Source organism: Acomys minous (genome assembly GCF_964271855.1).
Source record: "Acomys minous genome assembly, chromosome: 1".
NCBI lineage: Eukaryota > Metazoa > Chordata > Mammalia > Rodentia > Muridae > Acomys > Acomys minous.
This window is the reverse complement of record NC_140483.1, coordinates 42,029,548-42,047,048: the sequence shown is the minus strand read 5'-3', so window position 1 is coordinate 42,047,048 and position 17,501 is coordinate 42,029,548. Positions and strand designations below refer to the sequence as shown.

The window sequence follows — 17,501 nt, the reverse complement described above, 5'->3', positions numbered from 1 at the left end:
TACTGAAAATGAATGATTGCCTTTTTTATTTCCTTCTACAGGTGTAAGCCATGCAATGGGAGGAAGAGGAGGAATAAATAGAGGGAATATTAATTAAGTGATCTGTAAACTTAACACCTGTGAATAAGATTGGCAAATCTGTTTTAATATAATGATTGTCAAGTTGAGAAGTGTTTTGTATTTAAATAGGTATGCTCATTTCAACATTCTTTATTAATAAAATGTATTTCAATGTCAAAATTTATCAGCATATTCTTCATTTCATTTTGATGACTCTTCTTTGCCCATCACTCTAAGGACAGTTGTACCAGACTTTGGAGAGGGTCTGCCCAGAGCGAGTGGTGACTGCTCTTGCTGTTCTAGTAGGCACATCGATGTTATAGTACTGATCTAAGGGAAGAGAAATCATCTTTTTACTAAAAAAGAAAGTAAAACACCTAAGTTTGTGTTGAGCACTATATTCAAAGTCACTGTATCATTTCAGTATCAGGAATGATTTCATTAACTTCCTGACAAAAAATAATTTGAGTGATGGAATGGTTTTTCAACATCCCTCAAATAATACTGGTTCAACTCCCATTTTGAAGTAAGTATTTAAAGAATCAGTCTAAAAGATGATTCATTTATTTGGCTTTCACCATTTTTAAAGTATACTTCTTAGATATTTACATTATAGAATCGTGGGCAGAATAATTTAGATAACTGGTCTTTCCAAAGGTAAGTATCCTGGGTAATAAACTTTACTTAATGAAACTGGGTTCCATGAATGTCTTGCACACCTTGTAGACTTTAATGATACATGGCATCTTAAGTTCCTCTCGTGAAAGAAGCCAGGTCTTGTTTCTCCATACTCGGTTCCTCCTGCTGCACTCACTTGTGGCTAATGAGGATTAGTGCAGCAGCTCTCCCTTCACACCACGTAAGCACTCAAGCTGAGTTTCTTACTCACAGTCATTTTGTACACTTGCTGCTTCCACTTAAATACATTTGTGCTTAGACAAATGAGATCAACTTGGAAGGTCACAAAACTGTCCAATTAACTTACCTTTAGAAAAGGCATAATAATCGTAGCCGTCAGGTTTTCTAATGTTAGGCAGTGTTATTGCTGAGGTAACAACATTTGGAAACCCCCTCCACATTGTGCTCACTTTGACTTCATTATGGAGGAAACCTGCAGGCGGGATTTTTAATAAAAGGTTTTAAAGAGTTTACAACCCTACAGCTACACAAACCCAGTTTTCAAGTTTGTTCTTAGCTATAACATTAACACCTCAGTTTTACGATTGTCTTGAGAGTTACGTACTTGTATACAGTGCTTGGTGTTTGCTGTAATTAATAGATTTGAATAAATGGTTTTCTTTACCCACAAAGAACAGAGAAAGTAATCTTTGGTTATGACTCATTAAATAAAGCAAATGAATTTGTTTTACATCAGTAAGCTTAAATTGTTAGTGCTTTGTGCCAATATTTATATTTGATGAGGCTGATTTCATAAGAAGTAGTTAATCTTCATAGTCAGAATTCTTGGCATGGGGAAAACATTACCTTTGTCTTGATAAACGACTCTGGCGGGCACTGAGTAATGGATTCTGAAGGTGTGTGTCTGGAAAGGTCCAACAGCACGCTCAAAGCGGCGCCGCCTGACCTGCGCAGTGTCCCCGTACACTGAGTAGTTGATAGCAGGCCTCCTTCCAGTGCACTTTTTCGTGGGCTCGTGTTTATAAGTGTACTGCTGGATGTTACCACCTTTTACATATTAGGAAAATCATACAGCAAACACAAACTCATGTTAATATACACAGAAAGGAATGGGTTAGGATTGCATTTACATTTTTGGTTGTTTTTTACATACATATAGATACATATTTATATCTAAATATATACATACTTAATAATGTTATTCTTGGAATATAGTAATAACTAAGACCTGAAATATGTGTTGAACAAATGAATCCAACAAATTGGCTAAGAAAGTCAATGATAGCATCCTTTATATCAGTGATCTGAAGGCCCAGATGGTCTATGATTCATATTGCAAGAGACCTAAATACTATTTATGACTTGCAATATTTTTTCGTTAAAGTTATTTTATTCTAGCCATTAACAATACATTTTGATAGAAAACCTAGCAATAAAATGTCAGAGTCCTTAAAAAGTCATGTCAACTTGACAGTTGCATAATACATACCTCTCTTGAAGAAGTATACAGATTCAGGCCTTTCATTGTACTTGGCTACTGAAAGAGCTGCCACTATCTTCCCTGTTAGTCCCCCAAAGCCTTTGACAATTTGTTTAGGATACCCAGCATCTTGTACATCATTGGTGAATCGCCAGTACTGGGAATCCTGGTTGTTTAAAAGACAAAATGATGTTAAAGGTTTTGTGGGCAGTGTTCTGTAATCCATTCTCAGATTGATGTGTAGAGAGAGCATGATTAACTTGGTTGCGTTTGAATAAGCAGATCATAAATAGTATATTATTGTTACTATTTTTGTTGTTGTTGCTAGATTTTGAGCCAGGATTTCTCTGTGTAGCCCTGGCTGTCCTGGATTCACTTTGTAGACCAGGCTGGCCTTGAACTCAGAGATCCAATCCACCTGCCTCTGCCTCTGCCTCCGAGTGCTGACTTTAAAGGCATGCACCACCATACCTGGCTTCAAATTGCTATTTTTGAGAGAACAGTATATCACTTTTCAATTGGAGGTTAAGACGATGTTATGACAAAATGCAATTGCATTTTTTTAATAAACAGTTTTTGTGTTACCTTAAAGAAGAAAGTTTTTCCTTCACAGTTGCATCTAGTGAAAACAGTGTCGATAGGGGAGGGGATACCCCAGACTTCTGTAATTCTGCGGGGTGGAGATGGAGGTCTGAATGGATTCAGCATCCAGAAATAGTGACCTAAAAAGGAGATATGTCAGTCTGCAGTCCAAATACTAAAATATGTCCCCACAGAAAGAAAGATGAAAAAGAATGAGATGATTATAAAGAAAAATACATTCAATATGTTAAGTGCCTGAACGTAGAGCCAGATAACAAAGAGAAAATTTGCCTTTTTAAAATATTTCTTAGACCCAAAATTTAGCAAAAGATATTTCGAGATCATTCAGTTTCTACTTGAAAATTGTTGTGGTTTAACTTTTGAGATGGGTTTTGAGACAATCTGTACCCCAGAGATCCACCTGCCTCCACCTGGGTGTTAGGATTAAGGGAATGTGTTGCCACACCCATCTTAATTTGATTTTTTTTCTTTATGTATATGTTGGTACTTGCAGAGTGCATGTGGAGGCCATGGGGAAACTTGTGGAAGTTGGTTTTCTCCTCCCACCATGTAAATCTCAGATCAGTACAGGTCGCCAGCCTCAGCAGTGGGCGCCTTGATCCACCAAGCTCTCCATCCGCTTCATCACTACCTTCTCTGCAGAGATCTTTTTTTCCTTTATGACTTAGAGCTCTCTGGGTTTCAGTGTTTTTACTTTATAGAATTAGAGTTATAACTTACAAAGCCTGGAGAAGACGCAATACTCTCCAGCTCCACCGTTACCGCTAATACACGTAATGTTTGTAAAATTTATGCCCAATAAGCAATTTAGGACAGTCAAAAAAATACTTATAATTACTAAAATCTTTGTATAATTTTTGTTCATACTTAGTCTGTTCTAAGAAGACTAAAATATCAGAAACTCCATGGGAACTTTACTTAATTCTGTTACTTTCACACACACACACACACACACACACACACACACACACAAACAAACATTTCTTACCTCACAATGGAGGCATAATGTTCTAAGAAAAGTGTTCAGGGAATGCAAATCTATGTCATTTCATTTAATTTGAAATTGAAACTTTGAAATCGTATCACTATTTACAGGCATGCATATACAGGCAGGCGCGTGCACACGCACACACACAAACACACAGTCACTTCATTGTACTTACATGCCTAAGTTAGTCAATCTAATAATATTTTCATTTCCTGTAGAATCATGAGTCAGTTTCCCTTTCAATTAGCACTCCTCTGACCATGTTCTCAGAAATGGCAAAACAAATGAAGAGGAAGCAGGTTTATATATTCATAGCTCACCTCGAAATGCAACTAATGTCCCATTTCGCAAAGTGGTCAGTCCATCCACTGGCTTCCCGTTGCATAAGTTGGTCTCATCTAAACAAGACAACAAAAAATATAAAACAGAATGAGGAAAGCAGTTTTTTTTTTTAAACCTTAACAGGATTCTGTTTCCTGTTTACCCTTCTAACATCTGGTAAGGTGAAAAGGCCATAATAATGTTCCATAGTTCCTCTTACCTAACCTGATACTATTCAGGAGCATTCCATAAAGACAATAGTGAGCTGTAAGAGACCAGGTTATCTTGATCTTCCTGTACATGAGGTATTTATTAGACAGTTGAACTCATGTTTTCAGTCATTGCCCTTTAGGGTTGATTGAAAAAAGGAAAAAAAAATTTTTTTTTTCCTTTGCATGATGCTCTCTAAAGGATCAAGTCCTACGTAAAGTATTTTGACATTCAATACCCCATTTCTGCTTCCAACATTCTGGACAATTTCTGATGCTTACTACTCAGTTTCCTGGATACCTAATGTACTGTGATCACTCTATACACCTGTAGGGAAGCAATAATCAAACTTGGTATGTTCATGAGTTAGAGTTGCAGATAATGGAACAGGAAAGTAACTGATTCTTAGTACCTGAAAGCATGGGATGGATGTTACTGCCATGGTTGAGTGCCCCAGCCACGTGGTCAGTGCCTGCAATAACAATGGGAGGCAGCACAGGAGGCCTGTGAATCATGAGAGGTTTTTCTCCTTCGCCTCCATCCCCATCTTCGTGGTCTGGATTTACTTCAGCTGTTTCTGAGTTTGGAGTTTGTTTAGGGCTGTTTGTGGTGGTTGGCACCACGACTTGTAAAGGTGTGGTATTCAGTTCAGGTGTTGAAGTCGTCTTTAGAGGAGATGGTGTAGTTTTTTGTTTTCTCGCTTTCGTTGGCTTTGGCTTTTTGGTAGAGGTGGGCTTCTTGGGTGCTTTGGTAGACATGGGCTTCTTGGGTGCCTTGGTTGGTTTCTGTGGTTTTAGAGTTGTCTTAGAGTCATCAGAATCTTCTGGTGTAGGGGTTGTTTCTTCAGGTTTGTTCAGAGTCTCTTCCGTTGGAGCAGTTACTTTGGGTGCAAGAGTTGTTGCTTTCAGAGTAGTAATTTTGGGTGATGTGCTATCTTGCGTGGTAGGTGTTATTTGTGTGGTGGTACTTGCTTTTGATTCAGTAGTCTCTTCTGTCCTCTTAGGGGCAGCAGTTGTAGTTTCTGTTGTCTTCTCATTGGCTTTTGTAGTCATTTCAGGTTTGCTTACTTCAGGAGTCTTGGTTGTTGGTACTTTGGGCTCCTTGGGATTGTTTTCAGGAGCCTTTGGTGTGGGTGCTTCAGCAAATTCAGGAGTTACATCAGCAGGGGTCTTGGTGGTAGTGGGTTCAGGTTCCTTGGAAGTGGATGATACAGGCTCTTTGGGGGTGGTGGGCTCAGGCTCCTTGGGGGTGGTGGGTTCAGGCTCCTTGGGGGTGGTGGGCTCAGGCTCCTTGGGGGTGGTGGGCTCAGGCTCCTTGGGGGTGGTGGGTTCAGGCTCCTTGGGGGTGGTGGGCTCAGGCTCCTTGGGAGTGGTGGGCTCAGGCTCCTTGGGGGTGGTGGGTTCAGGCTCCTTGGGGGTGGTGGGTTCAGGCTCCTTGGGGGTGGTGGGCTCAGGCTCCTTGGGGGTGGTGGGTTCAGGCTCCTTGGGGGTGGTGGGCTCAGGCTCCTTGGGGGTGGTGGGCTCAGGCTCCTTGGGGGTGGTGGGCTCAGGCTCCTTGGGGGTGGTGGGCTCAGGCTCCTTGGGGGTGGTGGGCTCAGGCTCCTTGGGGGTGGTGGGCTCAGGCTCCTTGGGGGTGGTGGGCTCAGGCTCCTTGGTGGTGGTGGGCTCAGGCTCCTTGGTGGTGGTGGTGAGTTCAGGCTTCTTGGTGGTGGTGGTGGGTTCAGGCTTCTTGGTGGTGGTGGTGGGTTCAGGCTTCTTGGTGGTGGTGGTGGGCTCAGGCTCCTTGGTGGTGGTGGTGGGCTCAGGCTTTTTGGTGGTGGTGGTGAGTTCAGGCTTTTTGGTGGTAGTGGTGGGTTCAGGCTTCTTGGTGGTGGTGGGTTCAGGCTTCTTGGTGGTGGTGGTGAGTTCAGGCTTCTTGGTGGTAGTGGTGGGTTCAGGCTTCTTGGTGGTGGTGGGTTCAGGCTCCTTGGTGGTGGTGGGTTCAGGCTCCTTGGTGGTGGGAGCTGGCTCCTTGGTTGTAGTTATAGACTTCTTGGTGGTAGTAGGAGCTGAGTCCTTCGGGGTGTTAGGTGTAGAAACTTCAGGTGTGGGTGCAGCATCTTTATCAGATGTTTTCTCTGCACTCCGAATCTCTTTAGTTGAAGCACTCTTTTCTTTTGTGCTGGCAGAAGTCTGTTTATTTGTTTCAGAAGTCTCCTTCGTTTCAACTGTGGTCTCTTTATTGGAAGATGCCTCTTTGGATGTCTCAGAATTAGGTGCAAGACTGGGTTTAGGACTTACTGGTTTTGCTGCTGTAGTCTTGGGAGATGTGGTAACTTTATTGGGTGAAGTAGTAGGAGTGTCAGGAGTTGGGGTGAGCTTGGACTCACCAGTATCCAGTCCACTTCCAGCTTCATCTACAACTGGTGGCTCTGGTTTAGGATCCTTTTTGGGGTTGTTTTTCTTGTTATCTTTTACTAAAGAAAAAAAATCTTGTTATTTTGAACACACTTTTTTCTTTTAATAGTGACATAAAGATCATACCCATACCGTTGATTAATTATATGTCTCTAGGCAAATTGCTGTCCTTTAATATGTGTGTTAATATATAGTAAGATTATGAATTTTCCATCTTTGGAGGTGTTTTATTTAGTAAATGGAGTAATGGATGAAAACCACAAATGAAACCTTAAACATAAACACTTGAAAGACAGTTGCAGCTTGAAGTCACCAAAGTGATGAGTAGCATGAATGAAGGTCTATGTATGTTACTGTTCTTTACCTGTCACTTGGTCCACACATGCCACCCACCGCCATTCCATGTTGTTCAATGTTGTCCCTTCCTCCTAGGAACTTGATTCCAACCTCTTGTAATTTCTATGCACTAACTTCTACAAAGGCCTCTGAACTGACTGAGGATTTGGTTCCAGTCTTTCCAAAGGTTTCTGCTAAACCTAGTTGCCATACACAAGGCTATGAACTGTTCCTTTTCAACTGTGTGGCTAAACTCCATAGTTCCAGAGGACATAGGGAATTAGGATGCCAAGACAGGAGATTCTACTTAAGATTCCCCATAGTAACTACCCCTTAGCTACTAAGCCGAAACGGCATTTCACTAATGTGAATTCTGTTTAGCAAACTTGTATTGCACTTCCATTGTGAGCAGGATTCTTGGAATGGCTTGAAGTTAGACCATCTGGCTACTAAGCTTGAGATGGTTCAGAGATACTTTGTATTTTAGGAAATACAAGAAAAAAGAGACCACATATAACTGCTTTTTAGGAAATAGTAGACCATTCTGTAACTTGCAGGGAGAAGTGAGACAGATATTATTTTAAAATAGGAAAATAATAAAGATCTATATAACAGGAATGATAATCTTGCCTTTCCCTGGAGGCGTAAGAGAATGGCAAGGGCTAATGTTGGGGAGACACTTTTAAGTTTTTGCTAAATAAAACCATAGAGGGGAAAACAGAGGCTGGGGGCAGAGAGGAAAGGGAAGAAGACACACTGATCAGATGGACAGGAATTGCAACAAACTGCTACAAACTGTTGTCTCTGGTACCATCCTATGTTTCAACAGTCACTGAGGCAGCATCCTCGAATCTATTGCTGTAAAGAGGGACTGAGCTGCTTACCACTGATTCTCTGTAATGTAGGTCTGTTCATTTGGCTCTTTATTCTGAACTGAGTGTTTCCGTAGTTACAAACTCCCTAACTACTGAGATCTCAAACCATTCCATCAACACACATTACTTTTCAAAAATTTTGTTAACATGGCATTGATAGAGTCTTTGATCTTTATCAATGCTCAAACCTTTTGGGTTCTTCTGTAATTCTCTATTAGCTGAATTTTTGGAAGACGTGATTTTCCGAATACTTGAAGAGGAAGAGGAGGAGGAGGAGGAAGAGGAGGACTCTTGATTTTCAGAAACAGAATGTTCTATAAATCAAATAAAAAGTTTGATCACACCCACTGTGACTTAAAACAAAACAAAGCAAAAAGAATTACTACCAGTCCACATACAACGAGAAATGCTCATAACTGGTCTTCGAGTGCTGTAATCTGCAGTCACTTTACTGCAAATACTTGCCTTTAAAAGTTAAAAGCAAGGCACCTTAGTTCCTCACATATGCTAACTTTCTCCCTGATTTTCCCACACCTGCTAAAACTTACACAGTCTAATTCTGTGAAAAGTAGAGGGGAAATCCCTAAGTTTTCATTTCATTTCATTGAAATTTGCCTCTTCTGAGGAAGAAGAGCCATGCTGGGTTTGGTAAGTAAGGGCTATAAATATCCAAGGGTTTTATATTTTGCCTTAAATTTTAACTTAAATCAAATAAACAGCAAAAAAAGTATGATGAGCCATTCATGACTCATGAATATCCCTCTGAGGATATTCATATGAACAGTCCACCTACAGGTTACTTCAGATATGAAACCCCCTGTAGTGGTGACTGTCATCTTCCTACCTTCTGTTATTTCCTTTGACTCTACAACTTTCTTAGTCTTCTTCTTTGGTGATTTGGGTGAGCGTTTGGTGGTTGATTTGATGGTGTGAGACGCTGCTGGAGGCGGAGGTGCAGTCTTTAGAGATGGTGATGTGGGATTATGCACTGAGGCCAAGCAAGACAGGTTGGTTAACATCCAGTTTAGACTCAGCAGCAGCACTAACTGAAAAGCGTGGATGCATGTGGCTTCGTGAGGAGACTGATAAATGTCGGTACAGGACAGCTATAGCCCAGCACAAATAACTCCGACAATGCTGAGGACGCATCGCTATAAAATAGTGAGTCTTAAACAGTCTCAGGAGGTCCACACTCTAAATGCTAGTCATAAGGCTTTTTGACTGTGGCATAGAGGCCAAACAGTTGAACATTTCCTATCTGTAAAGTGAGATGTGCAATCAACATTTCTAAAAAGGAATGGCCACTTAAATAAGTTGTAATTCTATAAGCTTCATCTATATATACTATATGTATGTATGTGTGTATACATATATATATATACACATACATATAAATGATGGAAAAAATCATGCACGAGGCAACCATAGTATTTGTATTTTGCTGCTTTTGTGTGCATTTAAGTCAAATAATGCCAGTTTGCCTTGATTTTTATTATACAAGTTGTGCAGATATATTTTGGAGATCTCACACCTCCACATTATGCTTTCCCACAGATGTATTGCCCTTCCTAAGTTAACACACAGTCATGGTTTGGCATGTGCCTCCTCCTTCCACTGCTCAGTGTCTAGAGGAGGAAGCATGGGGCATCCCTGGGAACCAGAGGAAAGGAGAGGGACTTGGAAGAGAAGAGAACAGCAGTGGAGATGGGGAAGAGAAGAGGTACATACACCCTGCTGCTCACACCTTCTCTTCAGAGCTCTTCTGATTCCAGGAACTGGGCGCTGTACCTCGCCCTCTCGCTCCTCCCCCTTAACAAAATGCCAAGTTGAGTAATAGCTCTGCCGGGTACTAGTTAGTGATCATGGCCAAAACAGATAACCTTTCAGGCTTCTCTCTGCCCACAGCTACGTTGATATGACTCCTGTCAATTCTCAAAGTGTTAGGATTTTTAGATAGACTCCCTAATAATGAGTGGCTATAGAAACCCTGAAGCCACTTGGGAGTGAGTTTCAATACTGTTTTAAATGATGCTCTGAAGCTCTGGATAGTTCTGTTATTTTTCAGCTGGGATCCTGGGATCCTAACTGTCTTCCTGAAATTTATGATTGCCTCAATTCTTTTCGTTTCCTACCTCAACCTCAGGTACACATCAGAAGCACACGTTATTGTGAGTACTTAAACTGCTCCCTCTTCATGTCATCACTCAATCTTCCCTAACTATCCATCTGCCAAAATAACTCCCTGGGATATTTGGGAGGTAGGGTGTTGTTTTATTTGGTTTTGGCTTGCCTCACAGCCAAAGTAATTATCAAAGTACTAAGGAAATGTTATCCCTAGCACGGTGCCTTCTGAAAGCTGCAGGAATGCTGGGCTCAGGGTCTTCCTGTAAAAATATTGGACAGTTAAGAAACAGCCCTCAACCCTGCTGATTAAGTTTCCATCATTCTAAAGAAACAAGCAGCACAACCTAACTAAAAAAATGATCAAATTATGCAAGCAATACTTATCTTGATTTTTGCCTTCATGGGTACATTTTGACAAAGAATGGTTAAGAAAAAATATTGGAGAAGAAAGTATTCTATTATTTTACTTTTTTAATAATAATTTTTTAAAAAAGGACTGGAGCGTTGTTATACTGTGAGAGTATTTCTTCAAGGTTTAATGACCAGAGAAGGTTTTTTACTTGAGACTGCCTCTTTTTATTGGCTTTGTCACTCATCAGCTTTGTGTAGAAACTGCTAAGGGGACAGTAGGGATGGGAAGGAACATGTAATGAATTAATGGGGGCACCAACTTCTTGTAGATTTGCCTGTAAATTTGGTGACGAGTTACTTTATACGAAGAAGCTGGAGGTGTTCTGCCTTTAAACATACATTAAGACTCAAAGCACAGAGATCTCAAAGAACAACTGTTTTTCTGAAGGTAGGGATGAGTTTTGAAGTGTAAAGGAAGCCGGCTGGAAGATAAAAGCACGAACACTCAGCCCACGTCACCTGTGCTGGTGAGCCAGAGATACCTGTGTTAGGCTTCTGTTGGAAGATGGTTTGTATTTTTTAAATTTGTCTTTGTGAAACAAAATTATTATGAAGAGGCTTATATATTAGTAAAACCAAGACATGAGATGTGAGACAACCATCCCTGGAGCCAAGGAGTGTACCTGGCTGACTATGCTGAGCAGCACTGACTGGCCCTTCTTCTTACCTTCCTCACAGAAGCTGTCGTAATCGGCACAGCACTTGCCATACATTTTACACTGGGAGTCACAGTCACACTCCCTCCCGCGTGCGAAGGACTCGAAGCAGCGGCCTTTGCAGGAGAGCTCTGCCCAGGGTGAAACAGACATCATGGATTATTCATCACAAAGCAATACTTAAGTGTCTTGTAGCATTTCTCATCTGACAGCTGACTAGAGTCCCAAGGGTACGCTTCTAAGTCTGCTATTTGGAAGTTGGAATACATACATCATCAACTGCCAGAAACTAACTTTAAAAGGATGATGTCCAAATAGAGACAGCCTAAGTCAGGGAAGAAATTTGATGAACTGTGGCATCATTCTTTGCCGTGTAAGCACAAGGGGCACCAATGCTGCCTGAGTCTTTTACACGTATAGACACAACAGGAAACTGGGAGATATCTATATAGCAAACTGCCCTTCACGTGAGGGCCTTCATCCTTGCCTCACACCACCGACACCATGTCCTTGTAATAGATTTGTAGTAATCGAATCTTCCTATCTTATAACACTGTATCCCAAGAAGCTAGTTGATCGGGCCACTGTTGAGGCCAAAAATCTAGCTACACTACAGAGACTCTTAAAATGACAAACTGGGCAGAGAATAAAATTGAAAGGCTTCAGTTAATCCCACAGCGTGGACTATGATATGAAACCTACTTGTTCCAGAAAGAATCTTGGGAAGTATGACACTTACCAAGGCCTGCTTGAAATGCTTTACCCGACACACAAAATGTACAGCATTATAGTTATTGCCTGCACATGCAAATTCTAATGCAAATATAACTTCCACAGATCTTAATTATAGTTTTCATGAATTGAATGTTAAACTTGTCTGCATCTATTACAAAAATGGCTCAAATTTATTCAACTGCAATTCCATTCATACCACTCAGACTTCAGAACTTTAGGGTTTTGAAACTCATCGTTTAACCCTGTTTTGTTTTTGTTTGTTTGTTTGTTTGTTTGTTTTGATCTTTAAAAAATTCCACTTCAGGTAATTTAGAAACACATTTAATACCAAAAGTTCAATTAGCATATGTAAGTGTTCTATGCCTCCTATTGATCTTTTTGATGGAACTATTAGAAAGGTTTGATCTTTATACAACGAAAACTCAACGATTAGTGAAGTGTGCCTTCCTTTTTACTTGATGCCTACCAAGTCACAGTATTACATCTTTACTTAGGACACTTCACATGCAAGCAGTCAATACATATGTGCAAGTGACAGATGTCCAGGCTTCTGCCCACTACCCCAGTAATCAGAAGTCTTGATACAATCCTTAGGTACAGTGCACTTCAACATGTATGCAAGTGAAGGAAAAGGCACTTAAACAAAGGAGGTGGAAGGGGAAAAGGACAGAGTTGCAAAGGGGTGCAAAAGCAGACTCAGAACAGGGGGCTTGACAGACAGTGCCCCGCCCTCGGAACGTACCTGTAGTGCAGACTCTCTTGAAATCAGGGCAGCACTCCATGTAGTGTTGACAGTTATAATCACAGTTGCAGGTGGCATCTCTAGAATACCCTTCCCCACATCTCCCTGCACAGCTTGATAAATCTAAAATTATACAATACTAGGGTAAACACGGCCAAACCACGTAGAACAGAAGAGATCTATTAAGGAGGACAAAGCCACCAGAGAAGGCGAGCCTTACCCAGTGCTGGGAATGGTGCACAGGGATGAACGTAGCTTATATTTGGGCTAGCCTTTATGTCATCTGAGTCATGTCACCCTATTCATTCCTAGATTGTGATGGTAAGTACACCTCTGAAAGTCGGGCTAAGTAATGCTTGCCTGAGGAATGATACTCCTGGGGGGCGGGGGAGGATGGTAATTACAGCTGCAGATTTTGCTTTTAAGGTGATTATTAATGACTTTTTTTTTTCCCGAGCAGCCGTAGGCCAGGTCCTGAGCCATACATTCTCTCCAAAGCTTATGAAATTGGTTCTAAGAAAGTATTACTAGCCATAAGATAAAAATGATGACATAGGCCAGGGAGTGGTGGCGCACGCCTTTAATCCTCTCACTCCAGAGGCAGAGGCAGGCGGATCTCTGTGAGTTCAAGGCCAGCTTGGTCTACAGAGAAAGTTCCAAAGGCTATACAGAGAAACCCTGTCTTGGGGGAAAAAAATAGATGACACAGAAGTTTTATTAACTTTCCCAATTACACACAGCTCGTTAAGAGAGAGAGAGAGAGAGAGAGAGAGAGAGAGAGAGAGAGAGAGAGAGAGAGAGAGAGAAAAGAAGAAGAAGAAGAAGAAGGAGGAGGAGGAGGAGGAGGAGGAGGAGAAGAAGAAGAAGAAGAAGAAGAAGAAGAAGAAGAAGAAGAAGAAGAGAGATGGAAGGAGGGAGAGAGGGAAGGAAGGAGGGAGAAAGCTGTGTATAATTGATCAACTAATATATAACCATTATTTGTACAACCCCTTTACTCTTATAAATGCCTGATTTGGGATAATCAATTGTATAATTATCCTAAATAAATAACTCATTTTGACTTGAAATTCCTATATCTGAATTTATAGCATGAGCCTTTCCTAATTTCATTACTAATTGCATGTCATTCTCAATGATGAACTTAGAGTAGGCTGGTTGGGTCAGCACAGAGTCTCCTAAGTACTCTTTGTCAGTAGGAATAAGAGAGAACTCTTGAAATAGAGTCTGGGTGTGGATATAAAGGTCATGAACTGAGTGTTTGGAACAAGCAAACAATTATGATGGGATGAAATAATTAGCCTCAAATATTTCTAAACACCATTTCAGAGATAACATGACAAAACAAGAGATCACAGCAAGAATGTGACAATGGTTTCCACCTCTGGAATGTCCTAATCCATCGAGGGATGTTGAAACACACTGAAAAAAAATCTCAAGAGAATCCAGGAAAGTTTAAGTCTTGATACATAAATATAAACAATAAAGAATAGGATAACTTCCAGAACTGTTGCTTACATACATACGTGGACAATACATAAAAATGCATATATAGTGTATGTATAATAAATACATATATTATATATAAAAGGAAAAGAGTGAGAAGAAGTTGAAATGGCAAGAAAAGCAGACAAAACAACATCAAAAGAGTATTCTTTTCCACATAGCAGATTTCTAGAAAAAATTCACTTATGTTTATTGCTATTTATTTAAACCTCTAGTGTGGGTGTGGGTGTGTGCATGTGCGTGCATGCGTGCGTGCATGTATGCACACGTGGAGGCCAGAGGTTGATGCCTGGTTTCCTTTATCACTTTCCGCCATATTTCCTTGGCTAGTCTCTCTCACTGAGCCTGGAGCCTGCCGTGTGAGCTAGTCTGCTTGGCCAGTGAAGGTCAGCCTGTCGTGGCCCCCAGAGCTAGAGTCGCAGGCCTGTACTGCTGCACCTGGCTTTTCATGTGAGTGCTGGGGATCTGAAATCAAGTTCTCACACTTACACACCGGACAGTTTACACCAAGCCGTTATCTCCCAGTCCCCTGATCATAATTTTAATTTTTAAAAACATTCCATGAATAAGCATCGTTTCACAGAGAACAGGGGTGGCTTCGCAAACGCTCAGCGTTGTGAGTCCTAATACTAAGAGAGAAAGCAGAGGGGTCTGAGACAAGAGACTGCAGCCGTCAGTCCTAACTCAGCATTTATACTTGGTTTCTGCGTTTCTCCACCTTGTTGCATCTGGGCGGTTCTGAAACCGTGTTGTCATCTCTTGTTTTCAGGTTCCGTGAGCATTCTAGACATTTCACTAAAGATGTCTAGTTTACAAATAAAACTTCACTGTAATAAATATGGGTGTTGATTTTTCTTCTCTCGTACTGCTTTTGTTAAAGAAAAATATTAAAGTTATATATTGTTATGACTAAACAACTTAAATCTCAGGCCGTGAAGTCTTTCTACCATGGCTATGCTGAATGTACACAAAGGTTCTCTAAATAGGAGTTCACCTAGGACTGACTCAGAAGGAGTGAACCCTGCATATTACAGTAAGAAATGGCATTCAGATTTGTACAAGTCCATAATAGGGTGAATACTCCCTACAAGGAAGAGAGCATGCTATGGCTAATAAAATTGTATTTGAAACACTGTATATGTACATTATAATATGCTACCTATGTTGACATGATGCTACAGTAAGTTATTTACAATGATTTATTTGGTGTAAAAGTTTGGTTAAATGTGTCAATATACCCAATTATTTTAAATATATGGTAGTAACATAGGTTTGTAAAATAAGAATCTTTTCTTTATACATTTTCTTGACCAACATAAATATTTCCTTATCCGATCAAAGGAATTCTTGTGACTTGATACATGTTATCTACTGTGCTTGCGTCAATAGCTCATGCACTAAATATAAAATGATAGAGACAAGATTCATCTGCCCCCTCCCTCCACAGGGATGATGTGCCAACTTCTAAACTGGTCCATATTTTAAGACAAAATATGTATGAAGACAGTTTCATAATGATACCAATTACTTTGCATGCTAAGTTAAATGCTAATAAAACATTTTATTTTTTTTAAAAAGTCTACATACAAGCAAAAGCTATGTTATTGGAAAGTTGTATTTTTTCATTTCCTTTGATGGTGTTGTGTAGCTCCAGCATAATTTTATTATGTAAATGTCTTCTGTATTTTATATTTTTAATTTGGGGAAAAACTGAAGGAACAGAATAGGGACATTATTTTCTATCAAAACTCAGAACTCCTTCAAAGTTCTCACAATGCCAGAGGGAAAGATGAAAATTCCAAAACATACAAATTGCACTGCATGTGTTTCAAGTTCAGGGCTGCAAATTGTTAAACTCATTGAAATGCATACTTTAGGAATATATTTTTGCTGTTGTCATCAAACCCAAAACTGGGTGCTTAGCAACAGTGATTTGAATAGAAGCGTTTTTGATGGTGACGTTACCTTGAGATGAAACTTGTTGAATCAAGAAAGCAGGAAGCAGCAGTGACAAGCAGGTGGGAAGTATTTTCCACCCCATGGCTGTTCTCGGATGCGACACCCTGCATGAGATAAAATAAAAGTGTCAGATACCTGCTCTTTAATCTCACCACTAAGTAATGTGTGTGGCACACACAGCATTCAGAAACTTTCAAAATGTAATTCAATAATAAGCCACTCCATTCTTGGAAAAGCAGTTAGGAGCAATCATAACTTGAGTCAGCTCAAATTCCTGAGAAAGTAGTGGTTCTGTTCACTATAATAAAGAACAAATCACCTCAATTAAATTACCAGCCACTATAATACCTCAGAATACTAACAGAAAACAGCCTCATCTTAGAACTCTGTTGGAAGAGTAGTCTGTACTCACAGTGCAAGGCTTAAATCATGTCCTAGAGATAAAATGAGCAGCTTCAATAAAATTGAGTTTAGCAAGAGCAGTGGAGCCGTCCTTCCAACTTTTCCTTAAATCAGTATAAATTCAGAGGTTTCCAACAGGTATCTCACATAAATGTGATTCTTTCCAAAACTTTCCAACCACTGTCCCTTTTCAAACACATTTAACAAAGACACACTCAACTCTACAAAAAGCATGTTAACCTCAGCACTTACCTTTAAAAGGAGAGATGAATTTCTTCAGCGTGCTGGAAGTCTTATATAGCAGTGCAAACCGACTGGGATGAACCAATTAGTCCAAAGGTTAGGCAAAATCAACAGTGACAACCTATGAAATCAAGCTTTCCTCATTTGTTGGATGGAAGCCCAGACGGCTAGACTTAGGCAACATCTGGAAAACACTTCCATTAAGAAAAATGACTACTACAAAATAAAGTTAGATTTATTGGCCAAAACACATTTCTAATTTCTAAGTGAAGTGAACAAATTGTTCTGAGATGGTAAATCACTCTGGAGGCCTCTGACTGGCGTGCAAAGCAGCAGCTCTAGAATCCTCGGGCTGGTGCCCTTTCTCCCTTTCCTGTCAGTTAAATTCAATAAAGGTGCTTCTGATACACCTCCAATGGGATGAAAAAGATCATGAGCTCACACCAATAAATGCAGCATCAGGCCTCTTCCTCCTCCCCGTCTTCATCCTGTCCTCACCCTCCTCTTCCTTCTTTCCTTCCTTTTTTCCTTCTTTGGATTCTCATTTCTGTGGAACACAGAAAAATGCTCTCAGTTCATCTAAAGGTAAAATACCCACACTGGGGGGCGGGACGGGTGTTTCAAGCTTCATTGCCATAAAAAGGCTTGTGTTAAAACACTATTGAAAAGCTGGCACAGTGGTATCTGCCTATAGTCACAGCTACTCTCTCTGGAGGCTGAGGCAAGAGCCTCACAAGCCTAGGCAATGGAGGCCAGACTCTCTCTCTATCTCTGTCTCTCTGTCTCTGTCTCTGTCTCTGTCTCTGTCTCTGTCTCTG

General features: G+C 40.5%; 2 protein-coding genes across 6 annotated transcripts in view; one reads left to right on the top strand and one right to left on the bottom strand.

Moving 5' to 3' along the window:
- TPR (translocated promoter region, nuclear basket protein) overlaps nt 1-240 on the top strand; it is a 58,548-nt gene extending 58,308 nt beyond the window's left edge. For both annotated transcript variants that reach the window (XM_084782036.1, XM_084782035.1), the window contains exon 52: nt 42-240. In XM_084782036.1, the coding sequence (XP_084638162.1) occupies nt 42-97 (56 nt within the window). In that variant the 3' untranslated portion in view covers nt 98-240. The remainder of the gene's footprint in view (nt 1-41) is intronic.
- PRG4 (proteoglycan 4) lies at nt 193-16,916 on the bottom strand. 4 transcript variants are annotated; one of them, XM_084782058.1, is made up of 13 exons: nt 16,693-16,916; nt 16,045-16,142; nt 12,577-12,699; nt 11,111-11,230; nt 8,753-8,896; nt 8,097-8,222; nt 4,714-6,756; nt 4,091-4,168; nt 2,765-2,901; nt 2,189-2,345; nt 1,546-1,746; nt 1,046-1,171; nt 193-390 (listed from the first exon to the last, which is right to left on the bottom strand). In XM_084782058.1, the coding sequence occupies exons 2-13, from the start codon at nt 16,118-16,120 to the stop codon at nt 293-295; spliced, it is 3,429 nt and encodes a 1,142-aa protein (XP_084638184.1). In that variant the 5' UTR covers nt 16,121-16,142; nt 16,693-16,916; the 3' UTR covers nt 193-292. The 4 variants fall into 4 exon arrangements, with proteins under 4 accessions (XP_084638184.1, XP_084638187.1, XP_084638185.1 ...); XM_084782061.1 differs by lacking the exons at nt 8,097-8,222; nt 8,753-8,896 and having other exon boundaries at nt 4,714-4,773; nt 6,670-6,756; nt 16,693-16,903; XM_084782059.1 differs by lacking the exons at nt 8,097-8,222; nt 8,753-8,896 and having other exon boundaries at nt 16,693-16,912.
- Between the last annotated feature and the right edge of the window lie 585 nt (nt 16,917-17,501).